Below are 21921 nucleotides of genomic sequence, written 5' to 3'. Positions count from 1 at the left end.
TGGTCTTTTACTGATCTTTTAAAGTTTTTCTAACCTGTTTGGGAAAATACATTTTATGGATTTAATTTGTAAGCCTTCCTCTTTTGGTTCTTCCTCGGACTTCAAATTGCTTCTCATTATGCGGCACTTCGTGGATTTTTTCCCCTAGGCAGTCTACATTCAGAATCCCAACTTTCCATCCCAGAGATGGGAATTTCTAGTGTCTGTTTGGATGACTTCATGGAGTAGGCCTTGCTTCCATTTGACCAAATTTTGTTTCCTGAGCCCCAAGTAGCCTTCTCTGTCCAGCTTGATAGAGTCTCATCAACCCTTTCCCAAGTTTATCTGACCCACACAGAAAGTTTCTCCTGAACATTGGTAGTGGCAACCAGTAGGATATAGGCATACACACTAAAGCAAGAAAGGTTTTAAGTGGACTTTAAGAAAAAAGAAATTGAGGCCATCCCAGAGATAAAATATTAAGAGCTGCTTAAGAGTAGGCTGGGATGGCTTTGTCTCCAGACTTCAAGTTTTCATTGGGACACTCTCAGTCTTTGAAGCAGGTGTCTGCATCATATTATCTCTTGAGAACATTTCCAGATCTAAAACTCTCAAATTTTATTGGCAAAACATGCCTATTAGTAGGGGCCCAAATAGTCATTCTTAAGAACTTCTAGGATAAACAAGTTCTTATAATTGCAAACAAATGAGAAACCAACTTAACAAACTTTTTGCGTGAAATGTAATTGCTGTGGTTGAAAACAAATTTAATTACAGTAAAAGGCAAAAAACTTTACTTGAACAACAATTAAAATAAAAATGATTATAAAAAAGAAAAAAAATAATTAAACATTGAGTAAAACAAAAGAATATTTATATAATATGGATAAACTAATTCAAAAAGCAGCAAATACTTTTGTTCTTACTAGCCAGTTTAATAAAAAGAACATTGCCAAATATGTATATGAATTACCTTGAAGTCCTTGCTTGCTATGCCCCTGCTGGATTCCATCCCTTCTATTTCCTCAGAGGTAAGAAATATCCTCACTTTCAGTTTATTATTCCTCTGACTTTCTTTATAGTATTTCTGAATATGTTTATATGTCTAACAGTACATTATTTACATTTGCATACATGTGATCTTTGTATAAATGCACTCATACTGACCATATTCTTCTGCAACTTACTTTTCTCATTCAACATTAGATTCTTGAGATTTGTTGATATTTTTGGGTGTGGTTATAGTTTGGTTATTCACATTACTCTATAGAATCCCATTGTATAAATATGCCATAGTTTATTCATGCTACTCTTGATGTGCATTTGGATTGTTGCTAGGTTTATGTTATTATGAACAGTGTTGTTAAGGATCCTTGTCCATTTCTCCGAAACAATGTGCAGGAATTTCTCTAGAATAAATACCTAGGAGTGGAATTTCTGGATCACAGTTCATGTATAACTTTGCCATTGCTCAGTAATGCGAAATTATTTACTAAAGACGTTGTACCAGTTTAACCTTTTTCCACCAATGTGTGTCTCCACTGCTAAATATCCTTGTCAACATTTGATCTTGTTAGACTTCTACATTTTGGGCAGACTGTTTGTGAAACTGTTATCTCTATGGTTTTAATTATTATTATTGTACTAATGAGATTTTTAGTAATAATATAATAGCAATAATAATGTGGTTATGAATTCTCATAGGAGGGTATTTTCATCTTCCACTTTGTGCTAAGCAATAAGACAAAATTTTTTCTTCACAGTGCTGGCACATGGGGTGGATTTTTTTTAGTTCATTCTTTATACTGAATGTGCAGCTCTTTGGTGTAATAGCTCTATGTGGGGTTGAAGAAAGGTGGGAGGTCCTCTCTGAAACTGCCACTCTTGAATGGTCCCTGGAGTTTGTCTTCTGTACTTGAGTCTTCAATGAGTCCATGGATATCAAAGCTTGGTTTGGGCAGTTGTCCTCAGAATGAAAGGTGAACCTTGATATCTCCTGACCAGGTTCCCATTTTGCAGAAGTTTTGGCCTCTGAATAGTCCTCACTTAATTGCAAATTCAAAGTGGATTTCAAAATTAAAAAAAAAAATCATCCAAAAGTTTTAATTGATTTTTGTATGAGCATGGTTAGGCTAAATGTCTCCCATGCTGCCTGAAATAGAGTTGTAATCACTTGACTTTAAAATTGATTCCCTTTCTAACCTATCACTACTTTTTAATGTATTTCATTGGCTTGGACCAGAGCTATTGGTTAATTTGATGAGTGGAAGGATACTCATACCCCCTCCAACTACCCTCCCTCAGATTCACAAACTAGAAAATGCTCAGTGTAGAAGGCAACTCCATCACTTGTTCAAGATTTTTCATGAATTTTTGTGTGTACTTACCAAGGGAGGAGATGAAAATCCTGCCTAGGATGTTTTCCATTTACTGCCTGCCTTAATTTTTCATTTGCAATTTCTTGCTCAGCATTTCACTGAAGAGTGACAGTTCTAGGAGACATCAGCATTCATGCTTTAATGCCCATGCCTTACTTTCCAGATGCATCCTTTATGGTGAGAAAGATCCCACATCCTATTTGATTTTGCTGTGTGGAATTTGAGTATGACATGACTATCATACATTTAGAAAAACTTTCAAAGACCAATACCAACAGAACAGTTATTGACAACTTTTGCAAGGGATGCAAAGTAATGTGTTTGCATTTTTCCTTACTTTTGGATAGGCGCCATGTGAATACATTGATTACATGAAATACTCTATACAAATAAGCAAGCCTGGGATAGGCAATGACTGGGATAGTGTCTGTTCACTGAATAGTAGGCCCTTCTTTCCCTTTACAAGCCACAAACACCTGCCTTAGGACTCACTTGTGTCTGCTGTAGCCAATAAAGCTGAATAAGGTGCTGCTGCACAGAGTTCCTCCTGTGTGGTGAAAGGTTGGAGGAATCACTGTGACTTCATTTAATTTACCTTTTATTTGGCTGCTTCCTTCTCATCCTGGGCTTGTATCTACTCAGCAAGGTGCTGGAAAATTGCTCAGAAAGACATGGCTTTGGCAAAGTTCCCTTAAAGGTGTAAACTTTCTTCTTCAGTCACCCATGGTTTCTGAGAACTGGCCTTATCCCAGGGTTTCTGAATATGGGGATTTTACCAGTTCTACCAGTACCCTCCCTACAAACAGTCTTGCCTTGACCCTGGGGCTAACCGATGACTTGAGGTGCTGGAGGAAAGAAAAAAGAAAGTTGTCACTGCAGGCCCTTCTCCAGTAATGGTCTGGGAAGGGGCCAACATCCCTGTAGGCTCCTATATTGACAAGTTGCAGCATCCTTGAGAGCAGCCAAGACGTTAAAATGGTAATTTGTGTTTGCATCTGGAATTTCTAAGCTCTGAGTTCTTGGACTAGAGGCCTCTCAGTAAGAGAAACCAGAACATGCACATAAATATCCAAATCCATATAAACCTCTTTGTTAGACTCTGGGTCTACAGATCAATACTACCAGGATGATTGTACTGTAAATAGAATGAACCTGAGTGCTATGTTCCAGGATAGGGGTGGGGAGCAGTAGATGTGGGATGTAGCAGAAACTACAGAGGGGTAAACATCCTCCCCTTTTAGTGGGTATTGAGTTACCTCCAAACATAGTTAGAGTTCCACTACAGTATGACTTAAAACAGCTTGTGTAGACTCTTCAGGGGATGGGATTATCATTTATAATATGGCTCCCAAAGGAAAGCCAAGTTTGTGTTACAAATAACTTTTGCCGTATGTTTTGGTAATTCATTTCATTCGAAAGTTAATTGATGGCCTACCACTTGTTAGAACTCTTGATGGCAAAGGACAGGAACCCATCTTGCAGTAGCTTTGGCGAAAGGGAGATTTTATTATTTTATGTAAGGGCAGAGGTATGATGGTCTGCCCAAGGGCTCAAATATGGTGGGATCTCTCTTTCTCTTCCTTTTTCTCTGTTTTGTCTCTGCTTTTCTCTGATGATTTCATTATCTTGGATTAGTATTCTCTGTGAGACTTAACCTTTGTCATTTTTAACTATAGGGCTCACATCTTCCTTATTTTACCACCAGAGAAAAATGCTCTGAAGGATCTGATTGTCTCAGCTTGGCCCTTGTGATCATATCCTATGGCCAGGGGATAGGATAAAGCCACCTCCACTAGAACCACATGGGTGACATGGGAAATATTATCTAAAAGAAGGGGTCCTGTTTCACTTAGAAGAACACAGTAGATGTCCATCAAACCTAGAAAGCAGTAGCACCGGGCACTGTGTATTGGGGTTTAGCTTTTCATAACAGGTATTGCACAAGGCCTGCAGATTATCATTTTCAAAATCATAATTGCCATAAGTTCAGTTCCATGTTCTTCTTTCCCCAGAACTTGATTCTTCCAGTGAAGATTATAATAATGGACAGTAGCCAGTGGGTGACTGTCACTTCAAGGGCACTGAATGGAAAATGGATGCTTTCAAAATCAAAGAGAGAAGCAAAACCATTTTGCCTCCTATCACAGGCAAAGCTGGCCAAATAAATCCTTCATGAAAAGCTTCAGTTGAAGTTTTAAGTTTTCATCCTTGGGTGCTGATGTTCTATCCTCTGTCAGGAAATCAGAGAATGTTCCAGAAGGATGAAGCCTCAAGTTTCAACTGAGTAGTCTGCAGCCTGCCACTTACAGTCTCATGATGTTCATGTAAGGGCTGTATTTTGGAAGTGTTTTTTTTTCTCAGTCTCTGCTCGCTCTCTCTCTCTCTCTCTCTCTCTCTCTCTCTCCTACCATTCTCAGTACACACTGTTGCAATTTTATTTTCTAAGTATCTCTCTTTCTTAAATCCTGTTATTCTCAGTTTTGCCATAATGGGCCAGAATTTTTTAAATTATACCACTGGTTTACTGCCATGAACTATATACCAGTTGCATATTTATTTGGGCAGCTTTTTTGAATCTTAAATACAGTATCTGTTTCTGTAAGTACAACTTTCACTAAGGGAGATGGGTGTCTCATTTTGACACTGGCGGAACTGCTCCAACAGATCAGTAATGTGTAGACTCAAGTTTTGAGGGGAAGAACACTTTTGAGGGATGCCCAGTGGAGGAATGCCTCATTAGTTTCACTGGGGAAGTAAGTGGAAACAAAACCCAACTATTGTCCCTGAGGAGTTTGATGTCTAGTTGGGAATATAGAACATCATACACACCTGAAATGACTTCTCAAAATCCAAAGCAGTATAAGATGAGTGCTAATTCAAACATGTGAACAGAGAATTTCAATGTGAACAGTTTCAAGATTAGAAAAGCTAATCTAGAGGAGCTAGGCTTGGAAATAACTTTTTTATTTTTTTATTTTTAAAGATTTTATTCATTTATTTTTAGAGAGAACGGAAGGGAGGGAGAAAGAGAGAGAGAGAAACATCAGTGTGTGGTTGCCTCTCACGTGGCCCCCACTGGGGACGTGGCCTGCAACCCAGGCATGTGCCCTGGCTGGGAATCGAACCTGCGATGCTTTGGTTTGCAGCCCACGCTCAATCCACTGAGCTATGCCAGCCAGCGTGGAAATAACTTTTAAAACAGAAATGGGACTAGGAGGAAGGGAAGGGCTTTTCAGGTTGGTTGCACAAAGGCATGAAGACAAACAGGTAGCTGTGAAATTACATAGGATTTATGGTCAGAACAGTTCAATCCTTGTTCATCTTGTAACTGATAATTCACTTCATTCTCTGACCTGAGAGTGCAGTCATGACCAAGGCATCAAAGAGTCACTGTCCTCCCCAGTTTACGTTCTAGTCCCTGGCTGTTACCTATCTGATGGTGTTGCACTGAGGACTTAAAGAAGCAATGAAATTGTAAGAAGCTAGTGAGGTTTACAGTGATGTGCCATGCTAATTGTTTATTACTAGTTGAAGGAGGAGGGAGACAAGTTGATTTGCATGAATACAATTCCAACTAGAGGTTGAAGGTGGGGGAATGTTCTGAAGGAACGTGATTTGAAAACATGCACTGTTCTTCCCACTACTCTCACTCCCTTTTACAGATGAGCAAACTGAAGCTCAGGAAAGGAAAGTGGCTTCCCTAGTCAATATCACATAGTTAGTGGAGAACCTGGAACTTAATCTAAAGGCTCTTTCAATTGCATCCTTGCAGAGAGGATGGCCATGAACGGTTTGGGAAACTCGGTCCTTGCTTAACATTTCATGAGCTAGAATGTCTGTCCATGTTCTGAACAAAACAAAGGCTTCTACCACTACCCCCAGAAGCCTTTCTTAGATAGTCAGATATCTTCATTTTGAGAAAAGAAATAATTATCTAGACAAGACTATTACCTATAGGTTTTCAAAATATTTTTACTGAGACCCATAGCATTTATCTTTAATATGTATAATGAACTCTGACATTTTTTATTCTATCCTACTTTACTACAAAAATACTACTTATGACCCATTGCATTAAGTGAAAAGTTTGAAACACAGTACTCTAGTTGATTGTTTGTACATGTGAGGGGCATGGGATCATGATGGAGAAGGGGAATCGGGGGTATGGTGAGGTGGATGTCTGAAATGTACTGTAAACTTGTCTGATCTGAACATTTTGGTGATTATTCTCTCTGAAGAACAACTCTGGTAATAAACATTTCCTTCGATCTATCCCCCACAATTAGCAAAAGGTTTAGCATTCTGGGTTCTCTTTTTTCCATTTGAAATGGCATCTTCTCTGTGTACCACCTCCTCCCTTTTCCTACCCTTAAGCTTTTATCTGTTAGTCTGCCACTAATTTAGAGTAGTAAGGCTTCCAAGAAAGAGTGCCTTATTTATAGTCTCTGGCTTTCTGCATACTTGCTCTGGGCCTGTGTCTCGGAGTTGAAGTTGATGCTCTTGAAATGCTAAATTATCTTCTCTGCTCCACTCTTTCAAACACACACACTTACACACAACTCCTGGATGTCTCTCCTCTGGATGAAAACTTTGTCAAGACATAATAGAGCAGGTCATGCATGCAAATCAGGCATGTGGGACTCACTCCTGGGCTTCTTCAATGATCCTACCCATATAGTAGAACTTTCTAGCTATGAAGCCCATGGAGGAGAGAAAGGTTACCACTCTACCCTCTCTTCACCCTTCCTTGAGGCCCCTCCGAATGTTTGAACACTCATATGTGTTAGCAAGAGCCACAAAAATTGCTGCTGAAGACTCAATAGTAATACTTCACAGCAATGAAATAACTTTCTATAGGCTCCCATTTTATAAAAATCTTTAGGTCCCGAGGCATATAGGGAACCACAGTGGTTTTCCTGCCTCAAAGGATAAACTATGGTAATAGCCTGAGCCTGAAAGTCACTTTTCCCTAAAGCAAATTGTATCATCCGATCATCTGAGTTCATAGACTAGACTTGACAGCAGTTTATTTTACTAGAGAAGATTGAGTATGTGGCTTTTCCTGGTGGAAAACCAAGGACAGTAGTAATTATTTTAATAAAATACTTTAAAACATACAAAATGCCATTTATCTTTTATGGCAACCGTATGAGGCATTATTGGAGTATTTGAGTTTTAGGGAGATTCAGTAGCTGTCTTGGTTCTTTAGAAGTGGAGCCTGTGACTTGTTGAAGGAATGCTGTCAGGGAAAACCTATACGTAAGGGAGAGAAGAAGAAAAAGCTGAGCAAGCATACAGTTTCAGGAACATAAATCCTACAGAATTTTCATGAAAGGTAACACCTATTTAACAGCTAAGTAGTAACAGCTAAGCAGTTCTATGAGTCTGTTTCTGACAGTAGAATTCCAGTTCAAAGGTCTCTCCTTGTTCTGTAATGTCTCTGTCCCCCTTAGTTACGCTGGCAATATTTTGCATATTATAACTCATTACAAAGTTTGTGGGACTTCTATGAATCTTCATGGACTTCACTCCTTTAGACAAAAGCCATATTCACAAATCTCATAGACATAAACTTTTCTCTGTTGTTTAATAGAGAGGATCTATAAGACACCCTTAATCTCTTTAAAGGAACTTTTATGTGACTGAAGGTACTCTGAGGCACCACCTTGATTTAACAGAGGATTTGACAGTCATATCCTTGGCTTCATCTTTAAACTGTGTCTTCCTGGCAGTGCTTGGATTTGATCTTTGTTCAGAAACCATCCAAATGTACTTTTCACTTTACTGAAACTGCAGTGTAACCCCTGTGGCAAACCATTTGCTAGGACTAAATCATCTGGTATCTACAAATAAATGCCCTGTGGCTTCCAATAGTGCAAAATACCTTTTTCTAAGCATCCAAGTCTCTCCAGTATTGTCACAGTTCAAATTTATATGCTGAAGCTATCTGAGTAGGGTAAAACCATTCCAGATGTATGAGCATAAGGACACCTGATTTATGTGTCATAAAAAGCTTAAGCCCTGGCTGGTGTGGCTTGGTTGGATTGTCATAGACCAAAAGGTTGTGGGTTCAACTTCCAGTTGGGGCATATTCCTGGGTTGTAGGTTTGGTCTCTGGTTAGGGTAAGTATCAGAGGCAACTGATTGATGTTTCTCTCTCACATCAATGTTTCTCTTTCTCTCCCTTCCTCTCTCTGTAAAAGTTAATAAAAATTAAAAAATAGAAACTTAAGAAGATTCTTTTTTTTATTATTCTCCTCCTTTATTCCCCCTCTGCACAGTACCTGCATTCCCTCCAGCATTCCCTGCTCCCTTAGTTCATGTCCGAGGGTTGTGCATATAAGTTCTTTGGTTTCTCCGTTCCTGTACTACTCTTAACCTACCCCTGTCTATTTTGTATCTACCATTTATGCTTCTTATTCCCTGTACTTTTCCCCCCATTCCCCCCTCTAATATCCCTGCTAATAACCCTCCATGTAATCTCCATTTCTATCATTCTGTTCCTGTCCTAGTTGTTTGCTTAGTTTGTTTTTCTTTTTGTATTTTTTAAAGGTTCAGTTGTTGATAGTTGTGAGTTTGTTACCATTGTACTGTTCATATTTTTTATCTTCTTTTTCTTAATAAGTCCCTTTAACATTTCATATAATAAGGGCTTGGTGATGATGAACTCCTTAAACTTGACCTTATCTGAGAAGCACTTTATCTGCCCTTCCATTCTAAATGATAGCTTTACTGGATAGAGTAATCTTGGATGTAGGTCTTTGCCTTTCTTGACTTGAAATACTTCTTTCCAGCCCCTTCTTGCCTGCAACGTTTCTTTTGAGAAATCAGCTGATAATCTTATGGGAACTCCTTTGAAGGTAACTGTCTCTTATTCTCTTGCCGCTTTTCAGATCCTCTCCTTATCTTTAATCTTGGGCAACTTAATTATGATGTGTCTTGGTGTGTTCCTCTTTAGGTCCAACTTGTTTGGGATTCTCTGAGCTTCCTAGACTTGTATGTCTATTTCCTTTACAAGCTTGGGGAAATTGTCTTTCATTATTTTTTCAAATAAGATTTCAATTTCTTGCTCTTCCTCTTCTCCTTCTGGCACACCTATGATTCAGATGTTGGAATGTTTAAAGTTGTTCCAGAGGTTCCTAAGTGTCTCCTTACTTTTTTGAATTATTCTTTCTTAATTCTGTTCCAGTCAAATGTTTATTTCTTTCTTTTGTTCCAAATCATTGATTTGAGTCCCGATTTCCTTCCCTTCACTATTGGTTCCCTGTATATTTTTCTTTATTTTACTTTGCATAGCCTTCATTTCTTCATTTTGTGACTATACTCAATTATTGCTGTTAGCACCCTCATTACCAGTGTTTTGAAGTCTGCATCTGATAGATTGGGTATCTCCTCATTGCTTAGGTTCTTTTTCTGAAGTTTTGATCTGTTCTTTCATTTGGGCCATATTTCTTTGTCTCAACACATCTGTTACATTGTAAGGGGCGGAACCTTAGGTATCCGCCAGGGCAGAGCAACCCAGGTCACTGCATTGTGGCAGTGTTTGTGGGGGAGGGGTCAGAGAGGGACCAATGCCACTTGCTTGGTTCTTGGCCCACTTTCAAAAGACTGTCAGTTTCTCTTGCTGCCACAAGCTCATGGATTTTTACAGCTAGGGGTTCTGAGGTGCTATTTTCCCTACACTGGAATCAGGTTATGCAGTCTGTCTTGCTCCCCATTTATTCTTCCAGTTTATCTGTATGCAAATATGGGACCACCTGGTCCATGAGCCATTGTGTTGCCATGTGTCCTCTCTGTCCCAGGTGCCTGTCTCTGTCCCTCTGATCCATCTGGGTGAATGTTTCTTCTTTAAATCCTTGGTTATCAGACTTCCATACAGTTCTTTAATTTTCTGGCAGTTCTGGTGGTTGTTGTTTTTTAAATTGGTTGTTTCCTTCTTTTGGTTGTGTAAAGAGGCAAAGCATATCTACACATGCCTCCATCTTGACCAGAACTCCCTCTTTTCTTTTCTTCCAACATTTATTGACTACCAATTCTGAATCATATGCTAGGTATACAAAACAAATTAGACATGGTTCTCACCACTGAGCGATTTAGACACGTGATTGACTTCATAGACTATTTTAAATTTAAACCTAGACCTATGCTGTCTAATATGGTAGCTAACTAGTCACATATGGCTATTTAAATTTAATTTAATTAAAATTATCTAAAATAAAAGTATTCAGTTCTGTAGTTTCACTAGCTATATTTCACATGCCTAATTATTAAATGTGACTAGTGGTTACCCTATTGGACAGCACAGATATAGAGAATGTCCATCATTGCATCAAGTTCTATTGGGCAGCAATAATCTAGAAAAAGCCAAGAAGATCCAATAAAAGGATAAGCATTTATCCTTGTTTTAAATATATTTGTCTCTCTCAAATTAAAAAGTCAAATATCAAGCAGGTACCACATACTTCCTCACTAAATATTCTTTTTGGTCACATACCGTTGTTAAAATCTACTGAAAGTTAGCAGCTTTTTTCACAAAGAAGTATATTCATGTACCAAAAGGCATATCCAATTACAAGGGGTACCTGGACTCTCTAAAACACTTCCATTGATCCTCTAACAAGGGTGTCCAACCTGTGCCTGGGGGCTGCATGCAGCCCAGGGTGGCTGTGAATGTGGCCAAACACAAAAATCATAAATTTACTTAAAACATTACGAGATACATTTTTGTCATTACATGTCACAATGTATTTAATGTATGGCTCAAGACAACACTTCTTCCAATGTGGCCCAGAGATGCCAAAAAGTTGGACACCCCTGCTAGGAGATCAGGAATTTGGGATAAGAATCTCCACTGCAAAGTGAATTTTATTTTCCCATGGACTTATAATATAAAATTGATGCTGCTGTTTACTATTAAATATGGCTTCTTTTAAAAATGATTTTATGTATTTACCTTTAGAGAGAGGGGAAGGGAGGGAGAAAGAGAAGGAGAGAAACATCAATGTGTGGTTGCCTCTCCCACACTCCCAGCTAGGGACCTGGCCTGCAACCCAGGCATGTGCCCTGACTGGGAATCAAACCAGCGACTTTTTGGTTTACAGGCTGATGCTCAATCCATTGAATGACACCAGCGAAGGCCAAATATGTCTTGTAATGATAGTAAAATTATATTCAGAATAATGATGATGGAGAAAAGCAAAGATATCCAACAAAACATTAAGAATGCAGAGCTGTCTTCAGAATAACAAAAATAAACCCAAACCTGTGAGCTAAAAATATAACACAGAACCAGAAAGTTGTACATTTGGATAATGTATCATAGTCAGTAAAGAAACATATGGTTTTAGTAAATTGGCAGTGTTTTCCATTAGTGTCAAATGCTCTGCACCCCACCCATGCCACACCTTACAGTCAGAAAACTTTAGGGTACTGGAAGGAGCACTGTAGTAGCCTTCTAAAAATCACAATTCCTGATGTAATTCTAATACATTTAATAGATATTTCTTATGAGTGAGTTTGGTGTCAATGTTGTTATCTACCTGGACAGTCAGAATGAGAGGGTAGGTAGGATTCAGCAGGCCAGGAAAACCCTTTTTTGAAATTTTTGGGGAAAAGAATGGCTCTTTCTTTGAAAATCTGTTGTATTTGATGAAGTTTCTATAAGGAGAGCAGAATTATAAATGGAATTGGCTCCAGGTATGGCTAAGGGACAGAATCCTACAGGCACTAAGTTTCTAATTTCTGAGCCCACATGGAATTTGTATTTGTGTGGAAGAAGCACTGAAGCATTTTTTCCAAATAGTGGTGATCCAAACCATATGAGCACTGATTAATGGTTGTCACAATAAAATCTCAGTTAACCAGAATTCTAAAGGGATGGCCTTTTGTAAACAAAGAAGACTTTGTTAGGAAACCTCCCCTCATCTCTTTCTCTTTTCTTTCTCTCTCCCTTTCCTTCCTTCCTTCTTTCTTCGTTTCTTTCTTTCTTTCTCTATTTCTTTTTCTTTCTTTCACCCTGTGGGAAATATTTCTTCAATATATATGAATATATTTCCCCTTTGCTGCTCTAGTAAGCTTTAGTAAGTATAATCTCTTGAAAATAAGTTGCCAGGCTTTGATATTATTGTATCCTTCAGGTTGTCCATTTTGTAGACTGGTCATCATTTTTTATAGAAATTGATGTATGGGTTTAGGCTGAATATAAACTGGAAATTTGGAGGGGGCTGGATAATATCTAATTTTTTTACTTTTATCTCCTATCAATAGTAGGCAGTAAATTTTCCATCCATTTTTGGAAAATTTGGATGAAAAAAATCCATCCAGTTTGGATGGATTCAGCTTTAAGTAACCAACAATACTACTCACAGTGGCTTCAGTTGAAAGGACATTATTTGTTGATCTAACAAGAAGTATGGAGATAAGATGTCTCAGACTGATTTATTATCCCAATAAGGTCATCATGGACCTTAGGTTCTTTTGATCCTTCCACTGTACCATCTTCAGCTGAAAATTTTTAATCTTGAGACTTCTTACCTCATGGTTGTAAAATGGCTGCTATAGCTTCAGGCATTCATCCTTATACAATTGCATCTAAAGCAGGTATCAGTAGTCTCATCATATTCCAAATTTGACATATGTATAAGTATATATATATGTACATATATGTATATATACACACATATTTCATCATGTATATAGTTTACAGTATCTGCTTTTTTTTGATTAGCTGTGTTTCACATACATTTCCTATTCCAAACTTGATTAGTGGCTATAAAATAGCTTGTTGATATAAGATAATTTGTTTATTCATTGCCCTATTGTCAGGCTTTAATTTTCACTATAATAAACAATATGTGACAATTGCATCTTAGAATGCTGATGTACCAGTAAAGTTGGGCTGTTCACCTCAGGTGCCCCCATCTCTTCAGTAGGTCTCAGTCCTTTCCTTTCTGTATGGGGGACCCCTCTGATGAGTATACTCATCTCAAATTATTTCTGAAAGAGTGAGTGTTGTGATGGTCATGGAGATGCACTGACTAGATCATCATTTAAGGAAAAACTGGTTGGCTTAACTGCAGGCAGTCAGCTATAAGCCCCGTCAGAGATTGCCTCAGCTGTTAGGAGTGTTTAGCCCACGTTCATGTCCTTTCCAAGGTGGGCCATATCGAATGGCTGATTGATGCAAGGGTATAAAGGTCCAGTCATTTCTGCCCAACATGAGAGGCTGTCATTGGGCTGAAATCAGAGCTCAACACTTCTGCTTGTCCAGACCTTCTTCCATCTTCTTCCTTTCACAGGTGTTGATTCCTGTGCACTGAACTCCACCTTAGAAGCTAGTTCCTAGAGAATTTAACCTGTGATGGTTGTCTTCTTTACTTAAAGCCAGGAATAAGTGCAGAGTTTCTTACTGCCTAGGTAGATTATATGGAGGCCAGGATGAGCTGGGGAAAGAGAAAAGTACTCTTAATATGAGACAGATCTCCCAACACTTACAAATGTGACATATGAAGTTGGAGAATCCAAGAACCCTTAGTGGAATTCCAGTTAAACTCTGATTATGGAGAGAAATGGGGCAGGGTGGAAGGGGAGAAGCAGTAGAGTCTTTAACATTTCTAATATATTCAAAAGGTATTTTGAGAACTAAGCTTCTTTGAGTTATATGCATAATAAATGTTAGTTTCCATTACAAAAGTAATGCATTTATAATAGAAAATTTAGAAGAGAAGGAAGCAGAAAAACATCCAATTACCATAGACCCTTTTCTATGCATTATTTATTTTGAATTTGATTGCTTTAAATTGTTATAAATCACACCATTTATATAACTTTGTTAGAGTACATTTTCACTTAATGTTATAAGAAAGCTTTTTTCCACACTATTATTTTTATAAACATAATTTTTATAATGGTTATATTTCATTATATCCAATGAATGCATTATTGTTTATTTAACCATAACATTGGCCATTTGGTCATTTTATAGTCTTTTGCTATTATAAGTGACATTGCAAAGAAATCTTTGTATGTAAATTTTTTTCTATATTCAATATAATTTCCTTGGGATAGATTTCCAGAAATGGAATGACTGGATCAAGGGGTTTGAACATAAGCTTTTGATTCATGTTGCTAGATTGCTTTCCTAAAGAGTATCACAGGCTTTCATGTTTACTTTTTGGTATGGAATAATGAAAAGTTTGTGTAATTTTGTACCTGTCTGAATAGCCAGAAACCAGGTAAAGAAACCTGGGGCAAAGCAGAACATATAACTGGAGTCTTTTCCAAATGGACATGGCCCAGCCTTAATCAACTCCCCACTTTCAATTTCTACACTCACTATCTCTCATCCAGAATACAAGTGGAGTAGAGACCATTACTCAATCACTTATTCTGTATGGGGATTTGAATAACCTCATAATAGAGAGCATCTCTGTCTGTTAGGGTTGTAGGTCCCTGTAGGTAAATGTGTGGCCACAATGGTGCCAACTCAACAGTCAGTATCAGATTAGGAAGTCTAGAAGGAAGGATGTTTAGATTTAAGATTGCTATTTTGAAGTTTGGGGCCTGATACCATTTTAAAGATTAAAGATCTACCATTTACTGGAATTCAATATTTAATATTTTTAAAATGATTCAGTTCCAACTTCCAAATGAGTTTAAATTTTAAAATTATTAAATACAGACCTTCTCACTGAGTCTGTGGTTTTCAAGGATAGCAAGACTCATCAAGAAGTTTTACTTTAGCCATGCCTTGATGAGAGGTTCTGAATAAACATCTAGATTGTCGATTTTGGTCCTCATTTCCTACAAATATACCAAAGCAGCTTTGTATTTCTTTTGTCACTAAGACATTTGATTTGCCTCCTTATGCTCCACTCAAATTCACTTCACAAGATGGACTGATTTTCAGGTACCATAAACATGCAGTTCTGCTGGGTGTTCTTTGACTGCTGGAGAAACTGTGGGCTGTGTCTGAGTCACACACCTTTCACTGTGTCTCCCTTGGCATGAGATTCATATACATTGGCATCTTCTCAGAGTGAATTTGCCGAGTCCGGAATTTCATTTGGCACGTGGTGATTCCCAAACAGTTTGAGGCTCATTTTGATTGGCTCTAGTCATCCCAACCCAGCCAGGTTCACTCTGAGAGGTCCCCTGTCCTTTCATGAATGGCCATAGAAGCTTTTACTCTTGGCTCTGCGTTCTAATAGCCCTTCCTGCATGGAGTGTGCCAAAGCAGTGCTTCAAAATATTCATCCATATCATGTGGCTTTTCTTGCTGCAGTTTCTGTTCTTTTTTATTGTAGGATCTGGAGACTCACCGCTAGAAGATGATGAAGTCGGGTACTCACACCCTAGATATAAAGGTGAATGCTTTGCTTATATGCTAATGAGAGCCTGCTGATGCCAGGAGAACTTTCTTTTTTGCCCTGCATAGCAGATTATAATAAAGTGACCAAACAATGTAATTAAGTTCTAATTACTTGTCCAAAACGACATATTTAAAATGAATATACGTATTAATTTCAAATACAAAGGAAAACTAAAGAAAGCAAACAAAAAGCATTTGGAAATCTCTGAAGTGCTGACCTTCAGTATCTCAGTGGTCATTTTATTCTCATAAGTTTCTTTACTGTCATTACTTCTGCAAAGCCAAGCTCTAGCTGATGAAAGTGAAAATCAAGCTATGAGTTCTGCCTGATTCGCACATTACAGCCATAATCATCCAGAGCAAACTATCCAAGGTCAAATCTGGGCCCAGTGCTGCTAATGTAGTGAGATGAATGGGGACTGAGAAAACTTGATTTTCATAAGCTCATTTCATCGTACTCTTTCTGAGTCCAGCTTGGCTCCTGAAATGATGAGTAAAGTCTGTTGCCCCATGAAACTTTAATCTAATGTAAAGAATTCCATCTCTACACATTTCCAGCAATTCACCCAAGTATAAAAAGCCTAATCAAGAACCTTCTATGCAGGCTCAGGTAAGTATGCCCACAAATATTTCTACTGGTGAGTCATTTCTCTGAAACATAGGGAGCCCTAGGAAAAATGAAGGTAAACATTTTTTTAACGTAAATTTAAATCATTTCTTTCTGAATCTGGTTCCCTTTATAGTGGAGAAATAATTTTAAGAAATTGGTTAATAAAGTTCCATTGTGGTATTTTGGCCAGAAAATTTGTCCACATTATGGCAATAGAAGAATGCCCTGCTCTGTTGTGATGTCTGTTGTAAGAGAATCAGGGTAGTGCTGGTCAGCCTTTGGTTGGAGAGAGTCCTTCAGTTGTTTCCCACACAAGTGAAAAGTCGTTCTACAGTAATGACTGGCGCCTATGTCCAGGTGTGTTTTCCACCATAGTCACATTTGCTTTTGACCTGTGAATACAAATACTCATTTCTATCCACAGCTCCTATACTAATTGTTTCAGGAATTAACCGGTCAAGCAAAGCACAAATTTGTTAATGAGATGTTTGGGGTAAGAAGGTATTGTGATTCCTAACACTTCTTAATTAATTGAGACTTTAAAAAAATCTTTTTTTTTTCCTTTGAGTCCCTGCTTCACAAATCTTCCTAAAACACATGCATACAAATGTGACATGACATGTACAGTATGGGTTGTTTGCTGCCCCTGGATCATTGTTCCCAGTGTTTGTCCTCATCTCATAGCATTGAAGTTGTGGAAGGTAGTCCAGATGGTCAAAATATGTGTCTGCCTAAAGCATACCCTGAATGTTTAAGAATAAATACTTCTTAAGGTATTGTTTGTATTGTCAGGTTTAGCTTTAAAACTTAGAGACCAACCATTGTTAATTAGGGATTTAGCTCTAGATCTTCCAGCCCCTGCACAGTGCCTGGCACAGAGTATATACTCAATAAGTGGTTTTAAATTTAATTTAAGTAAAAGAAAAAAGTGAAATTTAACCCGCATTTATTTTGTTCCCAGAATGTGGCAAACATTGCTTTTGATTCTTTTACTTGGAATGCCGTCAGATTTTCACACTAAATGATAGAAGGGATAAGGCACATGGATATATGTTTATTTCTTATTTACAGGTGGAGGAACCATCTATTACAGAAGGTAGGTGACTTGCCCAGAGTCACACAGCTAGCAAACATTACGTTGGGTTTGAAATCCAGGTGTTGAAGCTCAGTGTCTCAAGTTTGCTAGTTCTTTCTCATTAGTCATGGCATTTCACTTAATTGGAATGCTTACCACATTGACCCACAAAAAATGAAAAAACCTTTTCTGAATAATGGATCTAGATTTCTCCCTAAATAAACCTCATCTTAATTGAAGCAGCATAAGAGCTTCCTTTCCTTAAACATCCACATTAAATGTTTTGCTAATTCACTTTAACTCATGGTGCTTATATCACTTCAAATTCAAGTCTCTCATTGACACTTTAATTACTATCACTGCAGGGCCCCTAAACTATCAAAATATATTCCAAAGACTGGTCTTGGAAAATAATCCAAAATGACTTTCTTTTTTAGAATAGATTCTAAAAGATTCTTCTCCACATGTTGACAACAGTACAGGTTTTGGATATACAGCCAGCACTACTAGGATTTGAAGACTCAGAATATGGGGCCAAATCTGCTAATTGCATGTTGTATCAAAATATGTGAATTCGTGATATATGTATACCCAGGTCATCCTCTAATGTACCTGCTAGCCTTAAATATTTGTCATGGGTACATTTGTAGAAAAGACAACCAGAAAGTGTGTGATAACAACTCCAGGTATGCTGCCTCATATTAGTTTACTCTGAAATTGGCCCTGGCTGGTGTGGCTCAGTGGTCTGAGCACTGGCCTGTGAACTTAAAGGTCACTGGTTCAGTTTTCAGTGTTGCGATTGCAGGCCAGGTCCCCAGCTGGGGGGATGTGAGAGCCAACTGATCGATGTTTCTCTCACACATCCATGTTTCTATCCCTCCCTGTGCCTCTGTAAAATAAATAAATACATAAAATCTTTTAAACTGTGTCCTTCCTAAACTCACACCAAAGTCCACATGCTAGATGTGATAGCTCTCAATGTTGGAGTGAAAAACAAGTAGAAAATTGGACATTCCTCCAGTTTATATATCAGTACAATTATGATCAGGATCCAGAATGCAAAAAAGATTTGCCCTCAGCTGGAAGGGTTACAAGACTACCCAAAGTTGTCATAAGAAGGAGTAAGGTGGTGGAAATGGGTATGAGATGGGTATTGGCTGAGACATAGATAAGACAGGGTTTGAATCATACAACGTAAAAGCTAAATGAGACTTTGAAAAGAGTTTAATCCACTCAAGTCTCTTGAAGATAAGGAATCTGGTTGCCTGAAAAATTTAGTTAATCATTCAGGGTTACTAGAAGATGATAGAGTTCAGAAGTGTGCCCAGGCCTCTTGACTCTTTGCCCAATATTGTATCTGCACAAGCTCATTACGTTCTCAACATCTCCCTTTGGGTCTCCATATTCACTCCCACCACAGTATTCTTCCCCCACCTCCAGTAGAGATTTTATTTTCTTTCCCGGGAGCTTAGTTCTCAGCCACGGATTTCACAGTTTGGCCTCTGAGATGGTGGAAAAAGAGGCAGTTAAGGGGAGCCAACTGGCAAGAAAAGAAGACTAGAGATGGGGAAGCATGAAAGCACTGCAGTCTAGAAAGAGAACAGAGCAGGCAAGGCAAGTAAGGAAAGAGGCAGCGGGGAAGTTAGGGAGAAGAGGGGAAGATGGTAAAGATAAAGAGGTAAAGTAACAGGTGATTTTTAAGATGTGACATCATTTTAAGTCCTCTGACAAACTATCAAAAGTGCTTCTTAGAGATGAAAAACACTAAGTGCATTTGGGGGATGTCCTTGTAGGTGATTTTTTCTATTACAATTACAAAAAAAAAGGGGAGAGAGACTTCTAGTAGTCACAGAAACCAGTGGCTTCCAAATCTCACTTTTGTTTGAGTGGCAGCCATCTGTGGATTTTTCCAGAATTTATCTTAAGGACTTTTCATTGTAGAAAACATATACACAGCTGGGCAGTGCTAAGCAAGCATACTCCAAGGACTTCCCATTTACCTGTGATCTTGAAACCTAGTTTCATGGCCTACTTGGAGCCATTACCAGAGAAAAGTACTAAAACATTTAAAATGGTTCAAGAATTATTTTATATGTAGAAGAAAATAATGGAGATACATGTGCTGTTTTATACTTCACTTCAGGTTCCAGATTTTTCTCTTTTAACAATGTTAGCACATAGACTACATGTGTAAACTTTAGGGGAAGGTAAATCTGTTCAAGGGAAGTCTGTAGGCCAGGTGTGAGCTCCTGCAAGTCTGTATCCACATGGTTGAATTTAATCAGCTGTACAGTAAGCACTCAAGACAATGCTTTCATCCAGAATGTTTAGGGTATACTGCTTGAGTCCTGACTTTAGGACTCACCGTCTGCAAAACATTAAATCATGGAACATGACAGCACAAAGGTAATAAAGCAGTCTATGCACCATGCCTGGTCATGGCTGAGAAGCACTTAGAAACATCCTCAGAAGAGAATTTCTGGAGAAGTCAAGCAGGGTGTGTCCTCTTTTCTGGCCACATGATGGCGCACGAAGCCCACTCACTGACAGCTCAGGTGCTGGGGTGGAGAAAGAGCCTGGCTGGCTTGAAGGAGCTCCTCACTAGCCGCTTTGAGTGTGCAGTGCCCACTGAGGGAAATTCTCCACCGAGGAGCTAGTCTTGCCCTAATGATTTTATGGCACCCAGTGAGCAGCTTCCAAAGGCACAGGAAGAAGTTCTGATTTATTAGTGTTATCCTAACTGTGCTCTGGATAACTATGAGATTAAAAGAATATCTTGGAATTATGCTATCTTGGAAGGATGTCACTCTCTTACCTACTTGGAGCATATCTGGGAACATCTGAAAAGGGGAGTTGCAATGATTCTGTTACTTAAGCCAAAATTATATGCTGTGGGGAGAAACCTGGAAATAGTAGCTTTATTCAAATTAATTATAATTAGTATTATGAGTTTTTATAGAATATGAATACAGATGTGGAAAAATCCAAATTATTATTTTATTTTATTTTTCTTTCTTTAAATTGAATTTATTGGGGTGACATTGGTTGATAAAATTATGTAGGATTCAGGGGTCCAGTTCTATAATACATCATCTGTGTACTGTACTGTGTGTTCCCCACCCCAAGTCAAGTCTCCTTCCTTCACCATTTATTCCCCTTTTACCTTCTTCTACCATCCCCCTCCCCACTTTCCTTTTGGTAATCACCATACTATTGTCTGTGTCTATAAGGTTTTGTTTGTTTTGTTTTTTTGTTACTTTGTTTTGCTTAATCCTTTCATGTTTTTTTCACCCAAGCCTACACCCCCCCTTCCCTCTGACAGCTGTCACGTTCCTGCCAGGACCTGCAAGGTCATTTGCAAGGCCATATATGGATGGTTGGGGTTCACAAAGGTTACCAGTTGCCCTGAAGACAATTATGTATCTAGTTCAGGGAGATGTTGAAAAGAACAAGCATTTATTGAATCTTTACTGTGTGGTAGGCACCGTGCTAGGCGCTGATGTATTATTTTTTGGTTCTCACAAGAGCCTGGACATAGCTGTAGGTATCAACTCAGAGAGATTAAGTAACTTGTTCAAGACCACATAGGTAGTAATGGAGGAACCTGAATTTGTATTCAGGTACATCATAACTTCCCCATACAGAGATATCTTAAAAGACATGGGGCACTATCTGGAAGTCCACAATATGGAATGCAGCTAGTCAGCGACTTCTAGGATGAGGAAACCTATTTTCTGAAGATGTTATTTTCTGTTATTTTCCTCCTTTTTTGTTACCTCTAGACACCCCATGGTGCTCCCCCATCAAGGTGAAGTACGGGGATGTGTACTGCAGGGCCCCTCAAGGAGGATACTACAAAACAGCCCTGGGAACCAGGTGTGACATTCGCTGCCAGAAGGGCTATGAGCTGCATGGCTCTTCCCAGTTGATCTGCCAGTCAAACAAACGGTGGTCCGACAAGGTCATTTGCAAGCGTGAGTAGTCCAGCCCCATGTTGGTCCTCAGGGCCAGTTAGGACCAGAATCTTTTTCTTTGAGAGGCTTTTTACTGAATGTTTTATGGCCTTTGATGAGAAAAACTCCCCTTGTGAGCAAAATGCAGGGGGATTTCTAAGATACTGAGGAAGTGATATGATACCTTTCAGAGGGAAGGATGTGATCAGCTATTGGGGAAAGGGGAAGAGAATAGCGGCTTGTTCAGCAAACAGGTTATGTTTATTCAGTAAATGCTGGACTCTTTAAAGGCACTAGAGATTTAGAAATAAAACACACACAGGCTCTGCCATCATGGGTGTCACAGAATAGCGTGAGAGACAGTGAAGCAGAGATGTAAACCATGACAGCGGAGAAGAATGGTGCTAAGTCACGGACCTGGGGTAATGGACACAAGTATTCTCCCAGGAGGTAGAGATTTGGGAGGCAGGGAACCAGTTCCTGAAGGATGCTGCTTATTCCAGAAAGGAAGTGTACCTCATGGAAGAAGACTGGAAGGGCATTTCAGGGGTGACTTT

At 38.7% G+C, this 21921-nt stretch overlaps 1 protein-coding gene across 2 annotated transcripts in view; it reads left to right on the top strand.

The window, feature by feature from the left end:
• The window catches only part of SRPX (sushi repeat containing protein X-linked), an 88828-nt gene that overhangs the window by 24526 nt on the left and 42381 nt on the right, over positions 1 to 21921 (top strand). The window contains exons 2-3 of one of the 2 annotated variants that reach the window (XM_028523449.2): positions 15662 to 15721; positions 21194 to 21385. In XM_028523449.2, coding sequence (XP_028379250.2) covers positions 15662 to 15721; positions 21194 to 21385 — 252 coding nt within the window. The remainder of the gene's footprint in view (positions 1 to 15661; positions 15722 to 21193; positions 21386 to 21921) is intronic. The other variant, XM_036016439.1, reaches the window with a different exon arrangement.

Source organism: Phyllostomus discolor, chromosome X (genome assembly GCF_004126475.2).
Source record: "Phyllostomus discolor isolate MPI-MPIP mPhyDis1 chromosome X, mPhyDis1.pri.v3, whole genome shotgun sequence".
NCBI classification, from domain to species: domain Eukaryota; kingdom Metazoa; phylum Chordata; class Mammalia; order Chiroptera; family Phyllostomidae; genus Phyllostomus; species Phyllostomus discolor.
Note: the sequence above shows the minus strand (reverse complement) of the source record. Positions and strands in the feature narration are given on the sequence as shown.